We start from the raw sequence: 25,458 nt of genomic DNA on the forward strand, positions 1-25,458 counted from the left end.
ATAATGATGAGAGGTGTTTCAGTCTCCCTAAATAATTATGAGTGACAGAGAGGTGTTTCAGTCTCCCTACATAATTATGATGAGAGGTGTTTCAGTCTCCCTACATAATGATGAGAGGTGTTTCAGTCTCCTACATAATGATGAGAGGTGTTTCAGTCTCCCCCTACATAATTATGAGAGGTGTTTCAGTCTCCCTACATAATTATGAGAGTGTTTCAGTCTCCCTACATAATGATGACAGGTGTTTCAGTCTCCCTACATAATGATGAGAGGTGTTTCAGTCTCCCTACATAATTATGAGAGGTGTTTCAGTCTCCCTACATAATTATGAGAGGTGTTTCAGTCTCCCTACATAATGATGAGAGGTGTTTCAGTCTCCCTACATAATGATGACAGGTGTTTCAGTCTCCCTACATAATGATGAGAGGTGTTTCAATCTCCCTACATAATTATGGTGATGAGAGGTGTTTCAGTCTCCCTACATAATTATGAGTGATGAGAGGTGTTTCAGTCTCCCTACATAATTATGAGGTGTTTCAGTCTCCCTACATAATGATGAGTGATTAGAGGTGTTTCAGTCTCCCTATGTAATGATGAGAGGTGTTTCAGTCTCCCTATGTAATGATGAGAGGTGTTTCAGTCTCCCTACATGATTATGAGGTGTTTCAGTCTCCCTACATAATGATGAGTGATTCGAGGTGTTTCAGTCTCCCTATGTAATGATGAGAGGTGTTTCAGTCTCCCTATGTAATTATGAGTGATGAGAGGTGTTTCAGTCTCCCTACATAATGATGAGAGGTGTTTCAGTCTCCCTACATAATGATGAGAGGTGTTTCAGTCTCCCTACATAATGATGAGATGTGTTTCAGTCTCCCTACATATTGATGAGAGGTGTTTCTGTCTCCCTACATAATGATGAGAGGTGTTTCAGTCTCGCTACATAATCATGAGAGGTCTTTCAGTCTCCCTACATAATGATGAGAGGTGTTTCAGTCTCCCTACATGAGAGTGACGAGAGGTGTTTCAGTCTCCCTACATAATGATGAGAGGTGTTTCAGTCTCCCTACATGAGAGTGACGAGAGGTGTTTCAGTCTCCCTACATGACAGTGACGAGAGGTGTTCTAGTCTCCCTACATAATTATGAGTGACGAGAGGTGTTTCAGTCTCCCTACATAATGATGAGAGGTGTTTCAGCCTCCCTACATAATGATGAGAGGTCTTTCAGTCTCCCTACATAATGATGAGAGGTGTTTCAGTCTCCCTACATGAGAGTGACGAGAGGTGTTTCAGTCTCCCTACATAATGATGAGAGGTGTTTCAGTCTCCCTACATAATGATGAGAGGTGTTTCAGTCTCCCTACATAATGATGAGAGGTGTTTCAGTCTCCCTACATAAGAGATGAGAGGTGTTTCAGAGAGGTGTTTCAGTCTCCCTACATAATGATGAGAGGTGTTTCAGCCTCCCTACATAATGATGAGAGGTGTTTCAGTCTCCCTACATGACAGTGACGAGAGGTGTTTCAGTCTCCCTATGTAATTATGATTGATGAGAGGTGTTTCAGTCTCCCTATGTAATGATGAGAGGTGTTTCAGTCTCCCTATGTAATGATGAGTGATGAGAGGTGTTTCAGTCTCCCTATGTAAATATGAGTGATGAGAGGTGTTTCAGTCTCCCTATGTAATTATGAGAGGTGTTTCAGTCTCCCTACATAATGATGAGAGGTGTTTCAGTCTCCCTACATGAGAGTGACGAGAGGTGTTTCAGTCTCCCTACATGACAGTGACGAGAGGTGTTTCAGTCTCCCTATGTAATTATGAGTGATGAGAGGTGTTTCAGTCTCCCTATGTAATTATGAGTGATGAGAGGTGTTTCAGTCTCCCTACATAATGATGAGAGGTGTTTCAGTCTCCCTACATAATGATGAGATGTGTTTCAGTCTCCCTACATATTGATGAGAGGTGTTTCTGTCTCCCTACATAATGATGAGAGGTGTTTCAGTCTCGCTACATAATCATGAGAGGTCTTTCAGTCTCCCTACATAATGATGAGAGGTGTTTCAGTCTCCCTACATAAGTGATGAGAGGTGTTTCAGTCTCCCTACATAATGATGAGAGGTGTTTCAGTCTCCCTACATGAGAGTGACGAGAGGTGTTTCAGTCTCCCTACATGAATGATGAGAGGTGTTTCAGTCTCCCTACATGAATGACGAGAGGTGTTTCAGTCTCCCTATGTAATTATGATTGATGAGAGGTGTTTCAGTCTCCCTATGTAATGATGAGAGGTGTTTCAGTTTCCCTATGTAATGATGAGTGATGAGAGGTGTTTCAGTCTCCCTATGTAAATATGAGTGATGAGAGGTGTTTCAGTCTCCCTATGTAATTATGAGAGGTGTTTCAGTCTCCCTACATAATGATGAGAGGTGTTTCAGTCTCCCTACATGAGAGTGACGAGAGGTGTTTCAGTCTCCCTACATGACAGTGACGAGAGGTGTTTCAGTCTCCCTATGTAATTATGAGTGATGAGAGGTGTTTCAGTCTCCCTATGTAATTATGAGTGATGAGAGGTGTTTCAGTCTCCCTACATAATGATGAGAGGTGTTTCAGTCTCCCTACCTAACGATGAGAGGTGTTTCAGTCTCCCTACATAATGATGAGATGTGTTTCAGTCTCCCTATGTAATTATGAGTGATGAGAAGTGTTCTAGTCTCCCTACATAATGATGAGAGGTGTTTCAGTCTCCCTATGTAATGATGAGAGTTGTTTCAGTCTCCCTATGTAATTATGAGTGATGAGAAGTGTTCTAGTCTCCCTACATAATGATGAGAGGTGTTTCAGTCTCCCTACATAATGATGAGAGGTGTTTCAGTCTCTCTACATAATGATGAGAGGTGTTTCAGTCTCCCTACATAATGATGAGAGGTGTTTCAGTCTCCCTACATAATGATGAGAGGTGTTTCAGTCTCCCTACATGAGAGTGACGAGAGGTGTTTCAGTCTCCCTACATGACAGTGAGTCTCCCTATGAGAGGTGTTTCAGTCTCCCTACATGAAGTGATGAGAGGTGTTTCAGTCTCCCTAATTATGAGAGTGACGAGAGGTGTTTCAGTCTCCCTACATAATTATGAGTGATGAGAGGTGTTTCAGTCTCCCTACATAATGATGAGAGGTGTTTTAGTTTCCCTATGTAATGATGAGTGATGAGAGGTGTTTCAGTCTCCCTATATAATTATGAGAGGTGTTTCAGTCTCCCTACATAATGATGAGATGTGTTTCAGTCTCCCTACATATTGATGAGAGGTGTTTCAGTCTCCCTACATAATGATGAGAGGTGTTTCAGTCTCGCTACATAATCATGAGAGGTGTTTCAGTTTCAGTCTCCCTACATAATGATGAGAGGTGTTTCAGTCTCCCTACATGAGAGTGACGAGAGGTGTTTCAGTCTCCCTACATAATGATGAGAGGTGTTTCAGTCTCCCTACATGAGAGTGATGAGAGGTGTTTCAGTCTCCCTACATGACAGTGACGAGAGGTGTTTCAGTCTCCCTACATGACAGTGACGAGAGGTGTTTCAGTCTCCCTATGTAATTATGATTGATGAGAGGTGTTTCAGTCTCCCTATGTAATGATGAGAGGTGTTTCAGTTTCCCTATGTAATGATGAGTGATGAGAGGTGTTTCAGTCTCCCTATGTAAATATGAGTGATGAGAGGTGTTTCAGTCTCCCTATGTAATTATGAGAGGTGTTTCAGTCTCCCTACATAATGATGAGAGGTGTTTCAGTCTCCCTACATGAGAGTGACGAGAGGTGTTTCAGTCTCCCTACATGACAGTGATGAGAGGTGTTTCAGTCTCCCTATGTAATTATGAGAGGTGTTTCAGTCTCCCTATGTAATTATGAGTGATGAGAGGTGTTTCAGTCTCCCTACATAATGATGAGAGGTGTTTCAGTCTCCCTACCTAACGATGAGAGGTGTTTCAGTCTCCCTACATAATGATGAGATGTGTTTCAGTCTCCCTATGTAATTATGAGTGATGAGAAGTGTTCTAGTCTCCCTACATAATGATGAGAGGTGTTTCAGTCTCCCTATGTAATGATGAGAGTTGTTTCAGTCTCCCTATGTAATTATGAGTGATGAGAAGTGTTCTAGTCTCCCTACATAATGATGAGAGGTGTTTCAGTCTCCCTACATAATGATGAGAGGTGTTTCAGTCTCTCTACATAATGATGAGAGGTGTTTCAGTCTCCCTACATAATGATGAGAGGTGTTTCAGTCTCCCTACATAATGATGAGAGGTGTTTCAGTCTCCCTACATGAGAGTGACGAGAGGTGTTTCAGTCTCCCTACATGACAGTGACGAGAGGTGTTTCAGTCTCCCTACATGAGAGTGACGAGAGGTGTTTCAGTCTCCCTACATGAGAGTGACGAGAGGTGTTTCAGTCTCCCTACATAATTATGAGTGATGAGAGGTGTTCTAGTCTCCCTACATAATGATGAGAGGTGTTTTAGTTTCCCTATGTAATGATGAGTGATGAGAGGTGTTTCAGTCTCCCTATATAATTATGAGAGGTGTTCTAGTCTCCCTACATAATGATGAGAGGTGTTTCAGCCTCCCTACATAATGATGAGAGGTGTTTCAGTCTCCCTACATGACAGTGACGAGAGGTGTTTCAGTCTCCCTATGTAATTATGAGTGATGAGAGGTGTTTCAGTCTCCCTATGTAATTATGAGTGACGAGAGGTGTTTCAGTTTCCCTATGTAATTATGAGTGATGAGAGGTGTTTCAGTCTCCCTATGTAATTATGAGAGGTGAGAGGTATTTCAGTCTTCCTATGTAATTATGAGTGATGAGAGGTGTTTCAGTCTCCCTATGTAATTATGAGAGGTGTTTCAGTCTCCATATGTAATTATGAGTGATGAGAGGTGTTTCAGTCTCCCCACATAATGATGAGAGGTGTTTCAGTCTCCCTGCATAATGATGATAGTTGTTTCAGTCTCCATATGTAATTATGAGTGATGAGAGGTGTTCTAGTCTCCCTACATAATGATGAGAGGTGTTTCAGTCTCCCTACATAATGATGAGAGGTGTTTCAGTCTCCCTACATAATGATGAGAGGTGTTTCAGTCTCCCTACATATTGATGAGAGGTGTTTCAGTCTCCCTACATAATTATGAGATGTGTTCTAGTCTCCCTACATAATGATGAGAGGTGTTTCAGTCTCCCTACATATTGATGAGAGGTGTTTCAGTCTCCCTACATAATTATGAGAGGTGTTTCAGTCTCATTATGTAATTATGAGTGATGAGAGGTGTTTCAGTCTCCCTATGTAATTATGAGTGATGAGAGGTGTTTCAGTCTCCTTATGTAATTATGAGTGATGAGAGGTGTTTCAGTCTCCCTATGTAATTATGAGAGGTGTTTCAGTCTGCCTACATAATGATGAGAGGTGTTTCAGTCTCCCTATGTAATTATGAGAGGTGTTTCAGTCTCCCTACATAATGATGAGAGGTGTTTCAGTCTCCCTACATGAGAGTGACGAGAGGTGTTTCAGTCTCCCTACATGACAGTGACGAGAGGTGTTTCAGTCTCCCTACATGAGAGTGACGAGAGGTGTTTCAGTCTCCCTACATGAGAGTGACGAGAGGTGTTTCAGTCTCCCTACATGAGAGTGACGAGAGGTGTTTCAGTCTCCCTACATGAGAGTGACAGTCTCCCTAGGTGTTTCAGTCTCCCTACATGAGAGTGACGAGAGGTGTTTCAGTCTCCCTACATGAGAGTGACGAGAGGTGTTTCAGTCTCCCTACATGAGAGTGACGAGAGGTGTTTCAGTCTCCCTACATGAGAGTGACAAGAGGTGTTTCAGTCTCCCTACATGAGAGTGACGAGAGGTGTTTCAGTCTCCCTACATGAGAGTGACAAGAGGTGTTTCAGTCTCCCTACATGAGAGTGACGAGAGGTGTTTCAGTCTCCCTACATGAGAGTGACGAGAGGGGTTCCAGACACAATGATGCACCAAAGCTGTATTGTTTCGCATCGGGAGAGTTCAACCAATGACGTCATTGGTTGATTGAGCCTGCTGTCTGATCTAAAAAAAAATATGTTTGTCATGTTTTGTAAAAATTGTTGTGGTCTTTGTGTTTCGCCCGATTGCACGATCACGCCAGCAGCGAGTAGATATTGTTGTCCCTGTTCAATGGAGTCATTGGAACTTGCCTCAACAATGTTCCTATCTGCCAAGCACATTGCAGGATATCTAGGTTGACTCATTTTTCCTGGTTTTGTAAAGACTAAAGCCTGATGGGAGCCGTACTATCTTGTTCAAACCCTTGAAGGCAGGCTTTTCCAAAAACGGGGGAGGTACTAGTTTACAGGTTCATGTAAGCTATTTTACCATCGACGTGTCTATCCGAGACGGCTAAATAATTACAATGGTTGTTTCTTTTAATTCCTCTTTCCAGAACAGGTGGACGACAGCATTTATTTTTACGTTTCCATAGGAACATACAGTCCTATTTATTTGAGCTGGAATACACCGAAGAAGAGAAAAATAACTGCGAGACCAGCAAGCAGCGGCAGCAGCCTAGACCAGCAGGCAGCGGCAGCAGCCTAGACCAGCAAGCAGCGGCAGCAGCCTAGACCAGCAAGCAGCGGCAGCAGACCAGCTGGACCAGGACTCAGGAGGACAAATAACAAACGAGTAAAATTGTTTTTCTGTCGGTAGCTAGCTAGCAATATAAGCACACTTACATTTTATTTTTTATTTTTTACATGAGGCAGTGATGTTCAGTACAGTAAAATTTGGTGATTGATTAGTATCATTACAAGGTCAGCTAGCCATGTTTATCTAGCTAGCGGTGTACTTGCTACACCTAACATGTACTGTAGTCTAACGTTATAGCTAGCTAATTAGCCTACCTAGGCCCAGTGCCTCTCATTTGGAACAAAACTGGATATATTTTTTATGATAATGGCAGAGAGTAAAGGCATGACTTTGTCTTGATGACTCATATTAGTCTTTATTAGAAGCGTTAGTAGCATATTTTTCTTCTACTGTATATATACAATGCCCCATCAATAATGGGATGTTGTGATGGGATATTCAGTGGGGCAAAAAAGTATTTAGTCAGCCACCAATTGTGCAAGTTCTCCCACTTAAAAAGATGAGAGAGGCCTGTAATTTTCATCATAGGTACACTTCAACTATGAAAGCATTTCAAGGTCCTGGAGTGGCCTAGCCAGTCTCCAGATCTCAACCCCATAGAAAATCTTGGGAGGGAGTTGAAAGTCCGTGTTGACCAGCATCAGCCCCAAAACATCACTGCTCTATAGGAGATCTGCATGGAGGAATGGGCCAAAATACCAGCAACAGTGTGTGAAAACCTTGTGAAGACTTACAGAAAACGTTTGACCTCTGTCATTGCCAACAAAGGGTATATAACAAAGTATTGAGATAAACTTTTGTTATTGACCAAATACTTATTTTCCACCATAATTTGCAAATAAATTCATTAAAAATCCTACAATGTGATTTTCTGGATTTTTTTTCTCATTTTGTCTGTCATAGTTGAAGTGTACTGATGATGAAAATTACAGGCCACTCTAATCTTTTTAAGTGGGAGAACTTGCACAATTGGTGGCTGACTAAATACTTTTTTGCCCTACTGTAGATGGGCTATGTACAGGTGCAGTGATCTGTGAGCTGCTCTGACAGCTGGTGTTTAAAGCTAGTCAGGGAGATATGAGTCTCCAGCTTCAGAGATTTTTGCAGTTCGTTCCAGTCATTGGCAGCAGAGAACTGGAAGGAAAGACGACCAAAGGAGGAATTGGCTTTGGGAGTGACCAGTAAGATATACCTGCTGGAGAGCGTGCTACGGATGGGTGCTGCTATTGTGACCAGTGAGCTGAGATAAGGCGGGGCTTTACCTAGTAGAGACTTGTAGATAACCTGTAGCCAGTGGGTTTTGCAACGAGTATGAAGCGAGGGCCAACCAACGCGAGCAAACAGGTTGCAATGGTGGGTAGTGTATGGGGCTTTGGTGACAAAACGGATGGCACTGTGATAGACTGCATCCAGTTTGTTGAGTAGAGTGTTGGAGGCTATTTTATAGATGACATCACCGAAGTCGAGGATCGGTAGGATGGTCAGTTTTACGAGGGTATGTTTGGCAGCATGAGTGAAGGATGCTTTGTTGTGATATAGGAAGCCAATTCTAGATTTAATTTTGGATTGGAGATGCTTAATGTGAGTCTGGAAGGAGAGTTTACAGTCTAACCAGACACCTAGGTTTTTGTAGTTGTCCACGTATTCTAAGTCAGAGCCGTCCAGAGTAGTGATGCTGGACAGGCCAGCAGGTGCGGGCAGTGATCGGTTGAATAGCATGCATTTAGTTTTCCCTGCGTTTAAGAGCAGTTTGAGGCCACGGAAGGAGAGTTGTATGACATTGAAGCTCGTCTGGAGGTTAGTTAATAACACAGTGTCCAAAGAGGGGCCAGAAGTATACAGAATGGTGTTGTCTGCGTAGAGGTGGATCAGAGAATCACCAGCAGCAAGAGCAACATCATTGATGTATACAGAGAAGAGAGTCGACCCGAGGATTGAACCCTGTGGCACCCCCATAGAGACAGCCAGAGGTCCGGACAGCAGGCCCTCCGATTTGACACACTGAACTCTTATCAGAGAATTAGTTGGTAAACCAGGCAAGGCAATCATTTGAGAAACCAAGGCTGTCGAGTATGCCAATAACAATGTGGTGATTGACAAGAGTCGAAAGCCTTGGCAGGTCGATGAATACGGCTGCACAGTAATGTCTCTTATCGATGGCGGTTATGATGTCGTTTAGGACCTTGAGCGTGGCTGAGGTGCACCCATGACCAGCTCTGAAACCAGATTGCATAGCGGAGAAGGTACGGTGGGATTCGAAATGGTCGGTAATCTGTTTGTTAACTTGGCTTTCGAAGACCTTAGAAAGACAGGGTAGGATAGATTTAGGTCTGTAGCAGTTTGGGTCTAGAGTGTTCTATGATATGTAGATAATAACTAGATAGGTATAAACAATATGGTAGCAGCTCCACCCTGTCCTATGATATGTAGAGAATGACTGGCTGTGTATAAACAATATGGTAGCAGCTCCGCCTTGCCCTCTGATAGTGGGATTGTTTTTGCATATTGCCTTTACCTATCAAATCCTTTCTAAACTGAACAAAAATATAACAAAACATGTAATGTTTTGGTCCCATGTTTCACAAGCAGAAATAAAAGATTGCAGAAATGTTCCATATGCACAAAACGCTTCTTTCTCACAAATTTGGTGAATACATTTGTTCACATCCCTGTTAGTGAGCATTTTTTCATTTGCTAAATTAATCCATCCACCTGACAGGTGGGCCAATCGAGAACCTGATTAAACATTACACAGGTGCACCTTGTGCTGGGGACAATAAAAGGCCACTCTAAAATGTACAGTTTTGTCAGACAACATAATTCCACAGATGGCTCAAGTTTTAAAAGAACGTGCAATTGGAATGCTGACTGCAGGGAGGTCCACCCGAGCTGTTGCCAGATAATTTAATTTTAATTTCTCTACCATAAGAGAGAAATAAAGTGGATAGGGCTAGGGGTTGTTTCTAGATGGGGGATAGGGCTAGGGGTTGTTTCTGGACGGGGAATGGGGGATATGGGTGATAGGGGTTGTTTCTGGACAGGGGATGGGGGATAGGGCAAGGGGTTGTTTCTGGACAGGGAATGGGGGATATGGCTAGGGGTTATTTCTGGATGGGGGATAGAGCTAGGGATTGTTTCTGGACAGGGGATGAGGGATAGGGGATGTTTCTGGACAGGGGATGGGGGATAGGGGTTGTTTCTGGACAGGGGATGGGGGATATGGGGTTGTTTCTGGACAGGGGACAGGGGATAGGGATTGTTTCTGAACAGGGGATGGGGGATAGGGGTTGTTTCTGGACAGGGGATGGGGGCTAGGGGTTGTTTCTGGACGGGGGATGGGGATGTTTCTGGACGGGGGATGGGGATGTTTCTGGACAGGGGATGGGGGATAGGGATTGTTTCTGGACAGGGGATGGGGATGTTTCTGGACGGGGGATGGGGGATGTTTCTGTACGGGGGATGGGGGATAGGGATGGTTCTGGACGGGGGATGGGGATGTTTCTGGACGGGGGATGGGGGATGTTTCTGGACAGGGGATGGGGGATGTTTCTGGACAGGGGATGGGGGATGTTTCTAGACGGGGGCCCACCCTATTATTTTCACCAATCAAGGGGATCAGTGGTCATGGAGAAGAAGAAGAGGAAAGGAAATCATGTAAGACTACTTGGACGTAGGAAAAGTGTTGCACCGCTGTTTTCCACTGCGCCATTTTCCAGGACATTTATTCAGAGGCATAGTCTAACGAGGAGATGACTTTTAATAGCAGTTATTAAACAGAGCGATTCAGACGGTCATTTGACCTTCAGCCCCCTGACTGAAGTTGTATTGTTCTCTATGACATCAATCCTGCGGTCAACTGCTTGATTAGTGGATGTGCCTGAGTGCGTAAGAGAACCCTCTTCTTATTGACAATCGACCAAATGTGACCTTTGAAATGAATTAATTTCCGGGGTAACTTATTAACATTAATGCTGAAATTCATGCATTTGTTTAACGACATTGTCCCTGCCACATCTATCATCATTTCAAAAGCAGCCGAGTGTGACAAAGAGCTGGCTTTGCAAGGCGTGGATCTGCAGTAACCGACCCAGCTGTTGTCGTCAAACTCGTTCATATTATGATGGACTGTGCTTCAGGCCTTCTGGTTTCCTCTCCACACCTACACTGAACAAAAAATCTAAACGCAACATGTAAAGTACTGGTCTCATGTTTCATGAGCTGAAATAAAAGAAACCAGACGTGTTCCATTCGCACAATAAAGCTTATTTTGTACAAATGTGTTTACATCGCTGTTAGTGAGCATTTCTCCACTGCCGAGATAATCCATCCACCTGACAGGTGTGGCATATCAAGAAGCTGATTAAACAGCACGATCATTACACAGGTGCACCTTGTGCCGGGGGACAATAAAATGTTATATTTCAAGTGACAGATTTTCTTATATGAACTGTAACTCAGTAAAATCTTTTAAATTGTTGCATGTTGTATTTATATTTTTACGTTCAGTATATATCCCTGCTGCATCATACCATCCAGAGGTGGGTTCAAATACTATTTGAAATCTTTCAAATAGTTAGAGAATTTGCTCTAGCAAATGCTGTCTGTAGTGAGTGGGGTTTAGGGACAATTCTATTGGTTCCATTGTGCCAGGAAATCTCAATCAAGTAACGCAAAAGTATTATTTTATATAGTATTTGAACCCAGGTCTGCCATATATAATACACACATAGGCAGCTGTATCCTCGACATGACACCTGACATCAACACGCAGAGGCTCGCCTCAATTCTGAGCCCTAACACCGCAATGGGAACAAACAGGGCATGAAAGATGCTGTTGAGAAAATGGGGAGAAAAACGCTCTTGAGATGCATGATGCCTAACATCATGACAATTCGTATAAATTACACCAAGATCCTCTGCACGTGTCGGTCCCTGAGGTTTTACCAACCTCGATTTGTTCTTCCAGAGCTCTAACAGACTGTTTACATCGCCTTGGTAACTCCTGAGGCAGTCGCCACATCAAGCGCTCGGCGCACGCCAGCTTGAACTGGCTCCATTGCATCTATCTCAAATTGTCCCCTCTAGGCATTGGTTTCGATAGTGTTTCTTTGTCCTCCCCCCCTCTAAAAGAACCCCTAAAATAACCTATTTCATGTTAAACCTATATGTGATATTTAAAACAGGGAAGTGCCAATTGAGTTGTGTTAAACGTTCTCTTTTCACTTCCTTTCTGTCACAAGGCATGACTCATTCAACAAACTAGTTTCTAATGCCACTACAGTTGGAAGGCTGAGTGAATCCGACCTGACAGTATTGCATAAATCCGAGGCCCTCAATTTAAAGTTGCTTTGAGGAAAACGTCCACAAATCCACTCGCAGTATTAAGACTTGGTAGTAGGTAGCGCCACTTCTGAGAGGTTTATTACGGGGTGTCCTCCTTCACAGTTTGCTGAGTTGCGTCAACTGCGGCTGCCAAGACGATATCTGAGGCGTCACAGAGCCACGTACTATAGGTGACAATCTTGACTTTGGTACGTAAAATTAACTTTTTTTTTTGCGTGAAACTTTCAGGGATTATTAGAGTTGGGTGTTTTGCGAAATTTGTATTCATTTAAATAAATATTTAGCAGAGAGGTGAACACATTTCTGTAGGTCTAGTTGTATTGGAAAATAGTTAATGACGATTCAAACAGAACTACAGAACTACTTCCCAGATTTGCTGCCTGTGGAGAAATTGATTTATATCAAGGCAATTTGAAGTGCGTCTCTATACTGCATTCAACTACTAATCTCACCATTAATCTGTCTTCTTGAAAGTGTTCGACAACAAAAGGAAATGTTTCCCTTTGAAATCCAAGTATCAATATATTTTCCCTCGATTAACATCACCGAGGGCTAAGAAACTAGAACAGGGGAAAGGATTCATCTGGACGTACTTTACGAGACGATCAAACAAAGGAGCCTGAACCTTTTTCAAATCTAGGAGGAGTTGAGACTGAACCTTTTTCAAATCTAGGAGGAGTTGAGACTGAACCTTTTTCAAATATAGGAGGAGTTGAAACTGAACCTTTTTCAAATATAGGAGGAGTTGAAACTGAACCTTTTTCAAATTTAGGAGGAGTTGAAACTGAACCTTTTTCAAATGTAGGAGGAATTGAAACTGAACATTCTTCAAATCTAGGAGGAGTTGAAACTGAACCTTTTTCAAATGTAGGAGGAGTTGAAACTGAACATTCTTCAAATCTAGGAGGAGTTGAAACTGAACATTCTTCAAATCAATGAGGAGGACTTGAGTTATTATGAACAGTATCTAAAGAGTAAACTGAGCTGAATTGAGTGTCTGTGTGTGAGAGTATGTGTGAGTGGAGTGTGTGTGTGTGACTGTGAGCGAGAAAGAGAGTATGTATGTGTGTATGCGAGAGAAAGCGAGGGGGGAGGAGATATAGAGAGAGAGAATGTGTGTCTGTGTGGGGTTCTGTGTCTCAATCAGCTTTTGTCATTTCTGTCCTCCATTAGGGTTATCTAATACACTGAGCCACTCGTTCTGCTCCCATCATTGTCTCAGAATTATCCTCCACCAACGCTCTCGCACGAGTACGAAATAAATTTAATGTATTTAAATAATAACTATTAGTTATATTAAAGATAGGCAGTGTATGGGTTCCCAGAGCTCACTTTTACCGCCCCAGGCATTTCTCTCCAATATTGGCTGCTGTTCAGAACAGAACCTTGTGTTTAACAAGGGAGGTGGATGGGCCATCTAAACACAAGGGAAGTGGATGGGCCATCTAAACACAAGGGAGGTGGATGGGCCATCTAAACACAAGGGAAGTGGATGGGCCATCTAAACACAAGGGAGGTGGATGGGCCATCTAAACACAAGGGAGGTGAATGGGCCATCTAAACACAAGGGAGGTGGATGGGCCATCTAAACACAAGGGAGGTGGATGGGCCATCTAAACACAAGGGAGGTGAATGGGCCATCTAAACACAAGGGAAGTGGATGGGCCATCTAAACACAAGGGAAGTGGATGGGCCATCTAAACACAAGGGAGGTGGATAAAGAGAAGACTTCTACTGATGATCAAGAAGTGGGAGAGACAGAGAGATTCTTTCCATTATCGGAAAGGATTCGTAGCGACGCTGTGGGTCCACGGGGGGCACGGGGGAGTGAGACGAGAGGGCCCTGGGTTTATGTGTCTATCAATGCCACGTCTTTTCAGGATCATGGTTCAAGGCACATGGCAAGGAAAAAGGAAAGGGGAGACTGGTACGTTGCCTTGGGTGTTTGGTGGGTCGCTAAGGACCTTGAGCTAGTAGAGACTATGTTCTCTGGTGTCTAAAAGAGGGGGGGGGGTGATGCTCTAGGCCCGGGGAAAGAGTGGCTACGGGGGTGTAGAGTGTGTGATTGAGAGAAGTAGGCCAACTGGACACACAACTTCTGTCTGGTGCTGTGGAACTGAGTTAAGACAATTCAAGTGGGGTGTGGAGATGTACGTGAAGATAACACGGACAGAGAGATAGAGAGGTCGAGTGGGGCTGCAAAAACAAACAAACAAAAAGAGCTATTTGTTGTGTATCTAGGCCATGATGAATCCTGTAAACAGGCCATGATGAATCCTGTAAACAGGCCATGATGAATCCTGTAAACAGGCCATGATGAATCCTGTAAACAGGCCATGATGAATCCTGTAAACAGGCCATGATGAATCCTGTAAACAGGCCATGATGAATCCTGTAAACAGGCCATGATGAATCCTGTAAACAGGCCATGATGAATCCTGTAAACAGGCCATGATGAATCCTGTAAACAGGCCATGATGAATCCTGTAAACAGGCCATGATGAATCCTGTAAACAGGCCATGATGAATCCTGTAAACAGGCCATGATGAATCCTGTAAACAGGCCATGATGAATCCAGTAAACAGGCCATGATGAATCCAGTAAACAGGCCATGATGAATCCAGTAAACAGGCCATGATGAAACCAGTAAACAGGCCATGATGAATCCTGTAAACAGGCCATGATGAATCCTGTAAACAGGCCATGATGAATCCTGTAAACAGGCCATGATGAATCCTGTAAACAGGCCATGATGAATCCTGTAAACAGGCCATGATGAATCCTGTAAACAGGCCATGATGAATCCTGTAAACAGGCCATGATGAATCCTGTAAACAGGCCATGATGAATCCAGTAAACAGGCCATGATGAATCCTGTAAACAGGCCATGATGAATCCTGTAAACAGGCCATGATGAATCCTGTAAACAGGCCATGATGAAACCAGTAAACAGGCCATGATGAATCCTGTAAACAGGCCATGATGAATCCTGTAAACAGGCCATGATGAATCCTGTAAACAGGCCATGATGAATCCTGTAAACAGGCCATGATGAATCCTGTAAACAGGCCATGATGAATCCTGTAAACAGGCCATGATGAATCCTGTAAACAGGCCATGATGAATCCTGTAAACAGGCCATGATGAATCCTATAAACAGGCCATGATGAATCCTGTAAACAGGCCATGATGAAACCAGTAAACAGGCCATGATGAATCCTGTAAACAGGCCATGATGAATCCTGTAAACAGGCCATGATGAATCCTGTAAACAGGCCATGATGAATCCAGTAAACAGGCCATGATGAATCCTGTAAACAGGCCATGATGAATCCTGTAAACAGGCCATGATGAATCCTGTAAACAGGCCATGATGAATCCTGTAAACAGGCCATGATGAATCCTGTAAACAGGCCATGATGAATCCTGTAAACAGGCCATGATGAATCCAGTAAACAGGCCATGATGAATCCTGTAAACAGGCCATGATGAATCCTTTAAACAGGCCATGATGAATCCTGTAAACAGGCCATGATGAATCCTGTAAACAGGCCATGATGAATCCTGTAAACAGGCCATGATGAATCCTGTAAACAGGCCATGATGAATCCTGTAAACAGGCCATGATGAATCCAGTAAACAGGCCATGATGAATCCTGTAAACAGGCCATGATGAATCCTGTAAACAGGCCATGATGAATCCTGTAAACAGGCCATGATGAATCCTGTAAACAGGCCATGATGAATCCTGTAAACAGGCCATGATGAATCCTGTAAACAGGCCATGATGAATCCAGTAAACAGGCCATGATGAATCCTGTAAACAGGCCATGATGAATCCAGTCAACAGGCCATGATGAATCCTGTAAACAGGCCATGATGAATCCAGTAAACAGGCCATGATGAATCCTGTAAACAGGCCATGATGAATCCTGTAAACAGGCCATGATGAATCCTGTAAACAGGCCATGATGAATCCTGTAAACAGGCCATGATGAATCCTGCAAACAGGCCATGATGAATCCTGTAAACATGTATTACGTGTAGAATATCAAAAGAAGAGAAGTTGCAGTAGCCAAGTCTGAAACATTATTTTCTAGTATTTTAGAATATAATTATTTTCATGGTAAATGCAGCAAAAGTGTGGACTTGGTAGTGTGAGAGGGATAGTGTGCACTTGGTATTGTGAGAGAGAATTGGTAACCACAGACTCCGAGAAGGCCCGGAACGTATTTGAAGCGAGATCTCAGATCATTTTTATTTTAATCTTTTAAAATTGCAACCACCCACAGGCTCAGAAGACTCCAACTGGCAAGCAATTCTGAAGAGAACAGATTCTACACAGACTGGGGCCATAGGGAGACAGGCAGGGAAGTGAAAGAATCCGTACTGTTGATTAAATTTAGTTGATTTAGCCGCTTAGCTTCTCCTCCAGGGTGATTTACAGTTCTACAGAAGATATTTACCTGAGTTGGCTCAGGTAACGCGGCTTCAAGTCTTCAAGGTAGGAAGACCGACATACAAACCTCAGGCTGTGTTTTTTTGTTTTTATAAATATCATCGTTATTTATACAGGTTAGTCTCACTGAGATAAACAATCTATTTTTACAAGAGATAACTGGTCCAGAAGCACACCTAACATCATCTCTTAATACAATGGTCTAAGGTCTATGGTCACCTTTAGTATGAAAAGCCACTTTCAGTTGGATATTCATTGTACAGTATATGTCGGAATGTAGAATGTAGAATGTAGAATGTCCTTCTCCTTCCAACCTATTGACCATATCAATTATACTTTTTCAACAGACAGTTTCTTTACTGAGTGTTGGACTCAATGAATGCAGACAATGAAGTATATCTGCTGGTCGAAGACATTAATAATTGTTCCATTCATTACTTTCACCGTTCCAAAGACCAATTTTCTACGGAAGTTTTTTTACACTGTAATTGGTTTATAAGTTGCTGCCAACCAAAAAATAATGCAAGGAAACAACAGCAGAGGGCAGTTAAGGGTTAAAGTGTAAAGGTACTTACTCATAGACCTTCAGCTGGAAACATTGGTTGTGCAGGAATAGAAACTCTCTCTCTGATCCGTAGTCTATGGAAAGTTTCTCCCTTAGGTCCCTTTGGGGGGGAAACAGTTTCAAGAGAAAGAAAATTACTCTTTAACATTTGACTTTTGAATGAGTTATTGACAATAACCTTTGCTTAAATGAAGCGTCAGAAACGAGTCCCATGTATTAATTTGAGACACCTCGGAATGAATTTGATTAACAGTGATATTAATCATATGTATCTCTATACATGGGACACATAGGGTCGATTTCTAGCAGTAGCATATTATATTATTTATCCGTTATTTTACCAGTTAAGTTGACTGAGAACACGTTCTCATTTACAGCAACGACCTGGGGAATAGTTACAGGGGAGAGGAGGGGGGGATGAATGAGCCAATTGTAAACTGGGGATTATTAGGTGACCGTGATGGTTTGAGGGCCAGATTGGGAATTTAGCCAGGACACCAGGGTTAACACCCCTACTCTTACGATAAATGCCATGGGATCGTTAATGACCTAAGAGAGTCAGGACACCCGTTTAACGTCCCACCCAAAAGACAGCACCCTACGCAGGGCAGTATCCCCAATCACTGCCCTGGGGCATTGAGATATTTATTTTAGACCAGAGGAAAGAGTGCCTCCTACTGGCCCTCCAACACCACTTCCAGCAGCATCTGGTCTTTCATCCAGGGACTGACCAGTACGAACCCTGCTTAGCTTCTGAAACGAGCCAGCAGTGGTATGCAGCTGGCAATAACATACAGTAAGTTAACATTATACCAAATACAAAAGACACTGATCAAATGACCTGGCTCTTTAAAGAAAGAAACGTCTTGACTTCGTTTAGATCAAGAACCTCAGTGAGACTGGAACAAATGTGTCACTTAAGTAATGGACGTACAAACCGATTGCAATGTTGTTATAATTTCTGTCACATTTAATTTCTGATTGATTATTCATGCAGTTTCATTTTAATGCAAAAAAAAAATATCTTAAAAGCATTGGCACCCTACCCACACCACAAAATCTAATTTGCTGAATTTACATGCCAGCTTCTGATAATATAATAATAATAATAACATTTATATATATGATAATATCTGAGTCGTTTAAGCATTTAAGTAGCCTTTGCTGTTTCTTTAAAATACAATTTCAAACAAACTAATAAATAGGTGAAGAATAAGTCATAACCAAAATAAATAATGTTACATTTATCCATCATCTTACACAAAATAAATCTTGGTCATTTGTTGCAAGTCAGTGACAAAATAGTTTTGCATTAAATTAAAAGGATAGGGCCTCTGGTCACTTTCACTTCCCGTCTAACACCTCCAACTTAGAGGGACTGGATTGGTGCTACACGAAGATGACACACACGCGAAGATGACGTGCCCTTTCAGACCGTTTCGGTATTGCAATGTCACCAATTATCAGGCCGAAGCAGACTGGCATTCCCTCCCTAATCGAGGATACAGGAACGGAACCCGTTATCTCTCACTTTGCAAAGGCTCCATTTCCATATTTATGATACACAAATGCTAATGCATTTTGGTTGAGGCGGGTACTCTCTCTGGACTGATGCGGTGGAGTGGGGTCTCCCACTAAGGTCACAAAGGCAATTGTGTATGTATGTATGTATGTATGTATGTATGTATGTATGTATGTATGTATGTATGTATGTATGTATGTGTGTATGTGTGTGTGTGTGTGTGTGTGTGTGTGTGTGTGTGTGTGTGTGTGTGTGTGTGTGTGTGTGTGTGTGTGTGTGTGTGTGTATGTGTGTGTGTGTGTGTGTGTGTGTGTGTGTGTGTGTGTGTGTGTGTGTGTGTGTGCACACTGCTATTCAGAAGTTTGGGGTCACGTTGTTTTTGTCCATTAAAATAACATCAAATTGATCAGAAATACAGTGTAGATATTGTTAATGTTGTAAATGACTATTGTAGCTGGAAACAGCTGATTTTGAATAGAATATCTACATAGGAGTACAGAGGCCCATTATCAGCAACCATCACTCATGTGTTCCAATGGCACGCAGTGTTAGCTAATCCAAGTTTATAATTTTTAAAAGGCTAATTGATCATTAGAAAACCCTTTTGCAATTATGATAGCACAGCTGAAAACGGTTGTTCCTGATTAAAGAAGCAATAAATCTGGCCTTCTTTAGACTAGTTTAGTATCTGGAGCATCAGCATTTGTGGGTTCAATTACTGTCCTCAAAATGGCTAGAAACAAATAACTTTCTTCTGAAACTTGTCAGTCTATTCTTGTTCTGATGAATGAAGGCTATTCCATGCGAAACATTTCCCTCAAGAAACTGAAGATATCGAACAACGCTGTGTACTACTCCCTTCACAGAACAGCGCAAACTGTCCCTAACCAGAATAGAAAGAGGAGTGGGAGGCCCCGGTGCACAACTGAGCAAGAGTACAAGAACGTTAGAGTGTCTAGTTTGAGAAACAGACGCCTCATAAGTCCTCAATAGCAGCTTCATTAAATAGTACCCGCAAAACACCAGTCTCCCGATTAAGATCGGCAAAATAAGACAAACACTGGACAGATGAACTCTGCCTAGAAGGCCAGCATCCCAGAGTCACCTCCTCTCACTCCCAGTGGGTCAGAAGATTACATACACTCAATTAGCATTTGGAAGCATTTAAATGGTTTAACTTCGGTTTCGTTTAGCCGTCCACAAGCTTCCCACAATAAGTTGGGTGAATTTTGACCCATTCCTCCTGACAGAGCTGGTGTAACTGAGTCAGGTTTGTAGGCCTCCTTGCTCGCACACACTTTTTCTGTTTTGCCCACACATTTCTATAGGATTGAGGTCAGGGCTTTGTGATGGCCACTCCAATACCTTGACTGTGTTGTCCTTAAGCCATTTTGCCACAAGTAAAAGTATGCTTGGGGTCATTGTCCATTTGGAAGACCCATTTGTGACCAAGCTTTAACTTCCTGACTGATGTCTTGAGATGTTGCTTCAATATATCCACATACTTTTTCAACCTCATGATGCCATCTATTTTGCGAAGTGCACCAGTCCCTCCCACAACATGATGCTGCCACCCCCATGCTTCACGGTTGTGATGGTGTTCTTCTCCCCCTTTTTCCTCCAAACATAATGATGGTCATTATGGCTATTTTTGTATCATCAGACCAAAAGACATTTGTCCAAAAAGTATGATTTTTGTCCATATGTGCAGTTGCAAACCATGGTCTGCCTTTTTTTATAGTGGTTTTGGAGCAGTGGCTTCTTCCTTGCTGAGCAGAATTTCAGGTTATGTCGATATAGGACTTGTTTTACTGTGGATATAGATACTTTTGTACCTGTTTCCTACAGCATCTTCACAAGGTCCTTTGCTGTTGTTCTGGGATTGATTTGCACTTTTCGCACCAAGGTATGTTTATCTCTAGGAGACAGAACGCATCTCCTTCCTGAGCAGAATGATAGCTGCGTGGTCCCATGATGTTTATACTTGCGTACTATTGGTTGTACAGATGAACGTGGTTCCTCCAGGGGTTTGGAATTTGCTCCCAAGGATGAACCAGACTTGTGGAGGTCTACAATTCTTGGCAGATTTTTTTTGTGATTTTCCCATTTTTTTTGTGATTTTTTGATGTCAAGCAAAGAGGCACTGATTTTGAAGGTAGGCCTTGAAATACATCCACAGGTACACCTCCAATTGACTCAAAATATGTCAATTAGCCTAGCAGAAGCTTCTAAAGCCATGACATCATCTTATGGAATTTTCCAAGCTGTTTAAAGGCACAGTCAACTTAGTGTATGTAAACTTCTGACCCACTGGAATTGTGATACAGTGAATTATAAGTGAAATCATCTGTCTGTAAACAATTGTTGGAAAAATTACTTGTGGCATGCACAAAGTAGATGTCCTAACCGACTTGCTTTATTTACAATAAATTTGTGGAGTGGTTGAAAAACTAGTTTTAATGACTCCAATCTAAGTGTATGTAATCTTCCGACTTCAACTGTATGGTGTCCAGGGCTGAGGGCTGAGGGGCAACAGTGAGAGAGTTATTTCTGGAAAGGTGGATTTTGAAAAGTAGAAGCTCGAACTGTTTGTGCACAGACATGGATAGTAAGACAGAACTCAGGCTATCACTGCAGTAGACTGCAACTCCACCCCCTTTGGCAGTTCTATCTTGATGGAAAATGTTGTAGTTGGGAATGAACATTTCTGAATTGTTGGTGGTCTTCCTAAGTCAGGATTCAGACACGTTTAGGACATCAGGGTTGGCGGAGTGTGCTAAAGCAGTGAGTAAAACAAACTTAGGGAGGAGGCTTCTGATGTTAACATGCATAAAACCAAGGCTTTTACGGTTACAGAAGTCAACAAAAGAGGGCGCCTGGGGAATAGGTGTAGTACAGGGGACTACAGGGTCTGGATTCACCTCTACATCACCAGAGGAACAGAGCAGGAGTAGGATAAGGGTACGGCTAAAGGCTATAAGAACTGGTGCGTTGGGAATCAGCACAACAGTTTTCAGCTGTGCTAATATAATTGCAAAATGGTTTTCTAATGATCAATTAGCCTTTTAAAATGATAAACTTGGATTAGCTAACACAACGTGCCATTGGAACACAGGAGTGATGGTTGCTGATAATGGCATATAGATGTCGTCATCGTACAAGATACAGGGTATAGAGGTGACAGACCTACTGGTTACCCTCTAGGTTACAGAGAGAAGTACCTACTGGTTACCCTCTAGGTTACAGAGAGAAGTACCTACTGGTTGCCCTCTAGGTTACAGAGAGAAGTACCTACTGGTTACCCTCTAGGTTACAGAGAGAAGTACCTACTGGTTGCCCTCTAGGTTACAGAGAGAAGTACCTACTGGTTGCCCTCTAGGTTACAGAGAGAAGGACCTACTGGTTGCCCTCTAGGTTACAGAGAGAAGGACCTACTGGTTACCCTCTAGGTTACAGAGAGAAGTACCTACTGGTTGCCCTCTAGGTTACAGAGAGAAGGACCTACTGGTTACCCTCTAGGTTACAGAGAGAAGGACCTACTGGTTACCCTCTAGGTTACAGAGAGAAGTACCTACTGGTTGCCCTCTAGGTTACAGAGAGAAGGACCTACTGGTTACCCTCTAGGTTACAGAGAGAAGGACCTACTGGTTGCCCTCTAGGTTACAGAGAGCTGGTAGTCCCCATCCACCAAACTACCAGGTGGGTGGTATAGAGGAGACAGACCTACTGGTTGTCCTTTAGGTTACAGAGAGCTGGTAGTCCCCATCCACCAAACTACCAGGTGTGAAACATGGTATAGAGGAGACAGACCTACTGGTTGCCCTCTAGGTTACAGAGAGCTGGTAGTCCCATCAACCAAACCACCAGGTGTGAAACATGGTATAGAGGAGACAGACCTAGTGGTTGTCCTCCAGGTTACAGAGAGCTGGTAGTCCCCATCCACCAAATTACCAGGTGTGAAACATGGAAGAGACTCAGGGGGTATGCTAATTCTGTATAAAGCAGACCTAACCCACTCGATTAAATTAGTGAAACCTGGAACATTTTACATCTGGCTAGAAATGACTAAGGAAATTATCTCAACAGAGTGCAATTTCCTTATGTGTTTTACCTATATCCCTAGAATCCCCATACTGTAACGATGACAGCTTCTCCATCTTAGAGGGGGAGATAAACCATTTCCAGGCCCAGGGACATGTACTTGTCTGTGGCGACCTAAATGCCAGAACTGGCCAAAACTTGACTGTCTCAGCAAACAGGGGGACAAACACCTACCTGGAGTTGACAGTATTCCCTCCCAAAAATGTACCCCCCCCCCCCTAGACAGAACTGTGACAAAAAAACAACAAACAAGAATGGGTCACAACTCCTGCAGCTCGGTCGCATAATGGGTCTGTACATATTTTAATAAAATTTTACCTTTATTTAACCAGGCAAGTCAGTTAAGAACACATTCTTATTTTCAATGACGGCCTGGGAACAGTGGGTTAACTGCCTGTTCAGGGGCAGAACAACAGATTTGTACCTTGTCAGCTCGGGGGTTTGAACTCGCAACCTTCCGGTTACTAGTCCAACGCTCTAACCACTAGGCTACGCTGCCGCCCCATAGTCAATGGTAGGGTAGGGTTCAACGGGACTCTTACGGTAGGTACACCTACAGCTCATCCCTTGGCAGTAGAATACTTTATCAATGATCTCAACCCAGAGTCTCTCAGAGCGTTCACAGTCAGCCCACTGACACCCCTATCAGACCACAGCAAAATCACAGTCTATTTGAACAGATCAATACTTAATCATCAAAGCCAAAGGAACTGAATAATATTAAGAAAAGCTGTAGAAGGAAGGAAAGTATTGTGGAAATCTACCCCCCCCCCAAAAAAGAAAATTAGGCAACAACAAATTCAATCCATTTTAGACAACTTCCTGGACAAAACATTTCACTGTAATAGTGAAGGTGTAAACTTGGTGTCACGTTCTGTCCATCGTTCGTATGTGTTTTCCTTGTTTTAGTGTTGGTCAGGACGTGAGCTGGGTGGGCATTCTATGTTGTGTTTCTGGTTTGTCTATTTCTATGTTTGGCCTGATATGGTTCTCAATCAGAGGCAGGTGTTAGTCATTGTCTCTGATTGGGAACCATATTTAGGTAGCCTGTTTTGTGTTGGGTTTTGTGGGTGATTGTTCCTGTCTCTGTGTTTTGCACCAGATAGGGCTGTTTTTGGTTTTCCACGGTCATTGTTTTGTAGTGTTCATGTTGATCTGTTTTTTGATTAAACATGAGTCAATATAACCACGCTGCGTTTTGGTCCTCCTCTACTTCACCACAGCAAAACCCTGACACTTGGCAGTAGAAAGTCTAAACAGTATATTTGACCGTTCAGCTTCCTTATCAAATCTAAAAATGTAGAGACAACCCAAGAAAAAGAAAAACAATGGCAAAATGGTTGGATGAATAATGCTAAAACCCTAAGAAAGAAATGGAGTAACCCATCCAACCAAAAACATAGAGACCCTGAGTCTACGCCTTCACTATGGTGAATCACTAAAACAATACAGAAATAAGAAGCAACAGCACCAGAAATAAGCTTCATGTAATTAAAGAATCCATAGAATCTAAACACTTCGATCCGAAACTGAGATGTATGGAGAACTGGAGCGGTAGGTAGCCTAGTGGTTAGAGTATAGAGGTGGCAGGGTAGCCTAGTGGTTAGAGCGTTGGACTAGTAACCGGAAGGTTGCAAGTTCAAACCCCAGAGCTGACAAGGTACAAATCTGTCGTTCTGCCCCTGAACAGGCAGTTAACCCACTTGTTCCTAGGCCGTCATTGAAAATAAGAATTTGTTCTTAACTGACTTCCCAAGTTAAATAAAGGTTAAAAAAAACACTTCTCCACTCTTTCTGGTACTAAAACAAAGATTAGCCTCAACTATTAAAGACTACCAGAACCCACAGGATTCTCCAATTACATTGAATGAACAACAAGACAAAATACAAACCCTCCAACCCAGGAGGCTTGTGGTGTTGATGGAATCCTAAAAGGAAATGATCAAATATACAGAACTCCAATAACATCATCTTCAGCTCTTGCATCTTCCCCAATATTTGGAATCAAGGACTATTCACCCCAATTCATAAAAGTGAGACAAATTTGACCCCGATAACTATCGTGGGATACGCGTCAACAGCAACCGTGGGAAAATCCTCTGCATTATCATTAACAGTAGACTTGTACATTTCCTCAGTGAAAACAATGTACTGAGCAAATGTCAATATTTTTTTTTTTAAACCAAATTACCGTACGACAGACCACGTATTCACCCTGCACACCCTAATTGACAAACAAACAAAACGAAACAAAGGCAAAGTCTTCTCATGCTTTGTTGATTTAAAAAAATCACCGGCGGCAAACTACCTGCCCTCCAGGACACCTACAGCCCCCATTGTCACAGGAAGGTCAAAAAAAAGAATCAAGGACAACAACCACCCGAGCAACTGACTGCTCACCCCGCTTACAATCCAGAAGGTGAGGTCAATACAGGTGCATCAACGCTGGGATTGAGAGACTGAAAAAAAGCTTCTATCTCAAGGCCATCAGACTGTTAAACAGCCGTCTCTAACACAGAGAGGCTGCTGCCTACATACGGACTTGAAATCATTGGCCACTTTAATAAATAGATCTCTAGTCACTTTAATAATGTTTATTTTTCTTGCATTACACATTCCATATGTCCACCACCATTATAAAGTTTGAGGTCACTTAGAAATGTCCTTGTTGTTTCAAGAAAAGCACATTTTCTGTCCATTAAAATAACATCAAATTGATCAGAAATACAATGTAGATATTGTTAATGTTGTAAATGACGATCGTAGCTGGAAACAGCTGATTTTTATCTACATAGCTGTACAGAGG

The 25,458-nt window shown here is 42.6% G+C and overlaps 1 protein-coding gene across 2 annotated transcripts in view; it reads right to left on the bottom strand.

Moving 5' to 3' along the window:
* LOC124014322 (glucosidase 2 subunit beta-like) overlaps positions 1-25,458 on the bottom strand; it is a 254,158-nt gene that overhangs the window by 82,764 nt on the left and 145,936 nt on the right. For both annotated transcript variants that reach the window (XM_046329175.1, XM_046329174.1), the window contains exon 12: positions 17,040-17,129. In XM_046329175.1, coding sequence (XP_046185131.1) covers positions 17,040-17,129 — 90 coding nt within the window. The remainder of the gene's footprint in view (positions 1-17,039; positions 17,130-25,458) is intronic.

Source organism: Oncorhynchus gorbuscha, linkage group LG25 (assembly GCF_021184085.1).
Source record: "Oncorhynchus gorbuscha isolate QuinsamMale2020 ecotype Even-year linkage group LG25, OgorEven_v1.0, whole genome shotgun sequence".
NCBI lineage: Eukaryota > Metazoa > Chordata > Actinopteri > Salmoniformes > Salmonidae > Oncorhynchus > Oncorhynchus gorbuscha.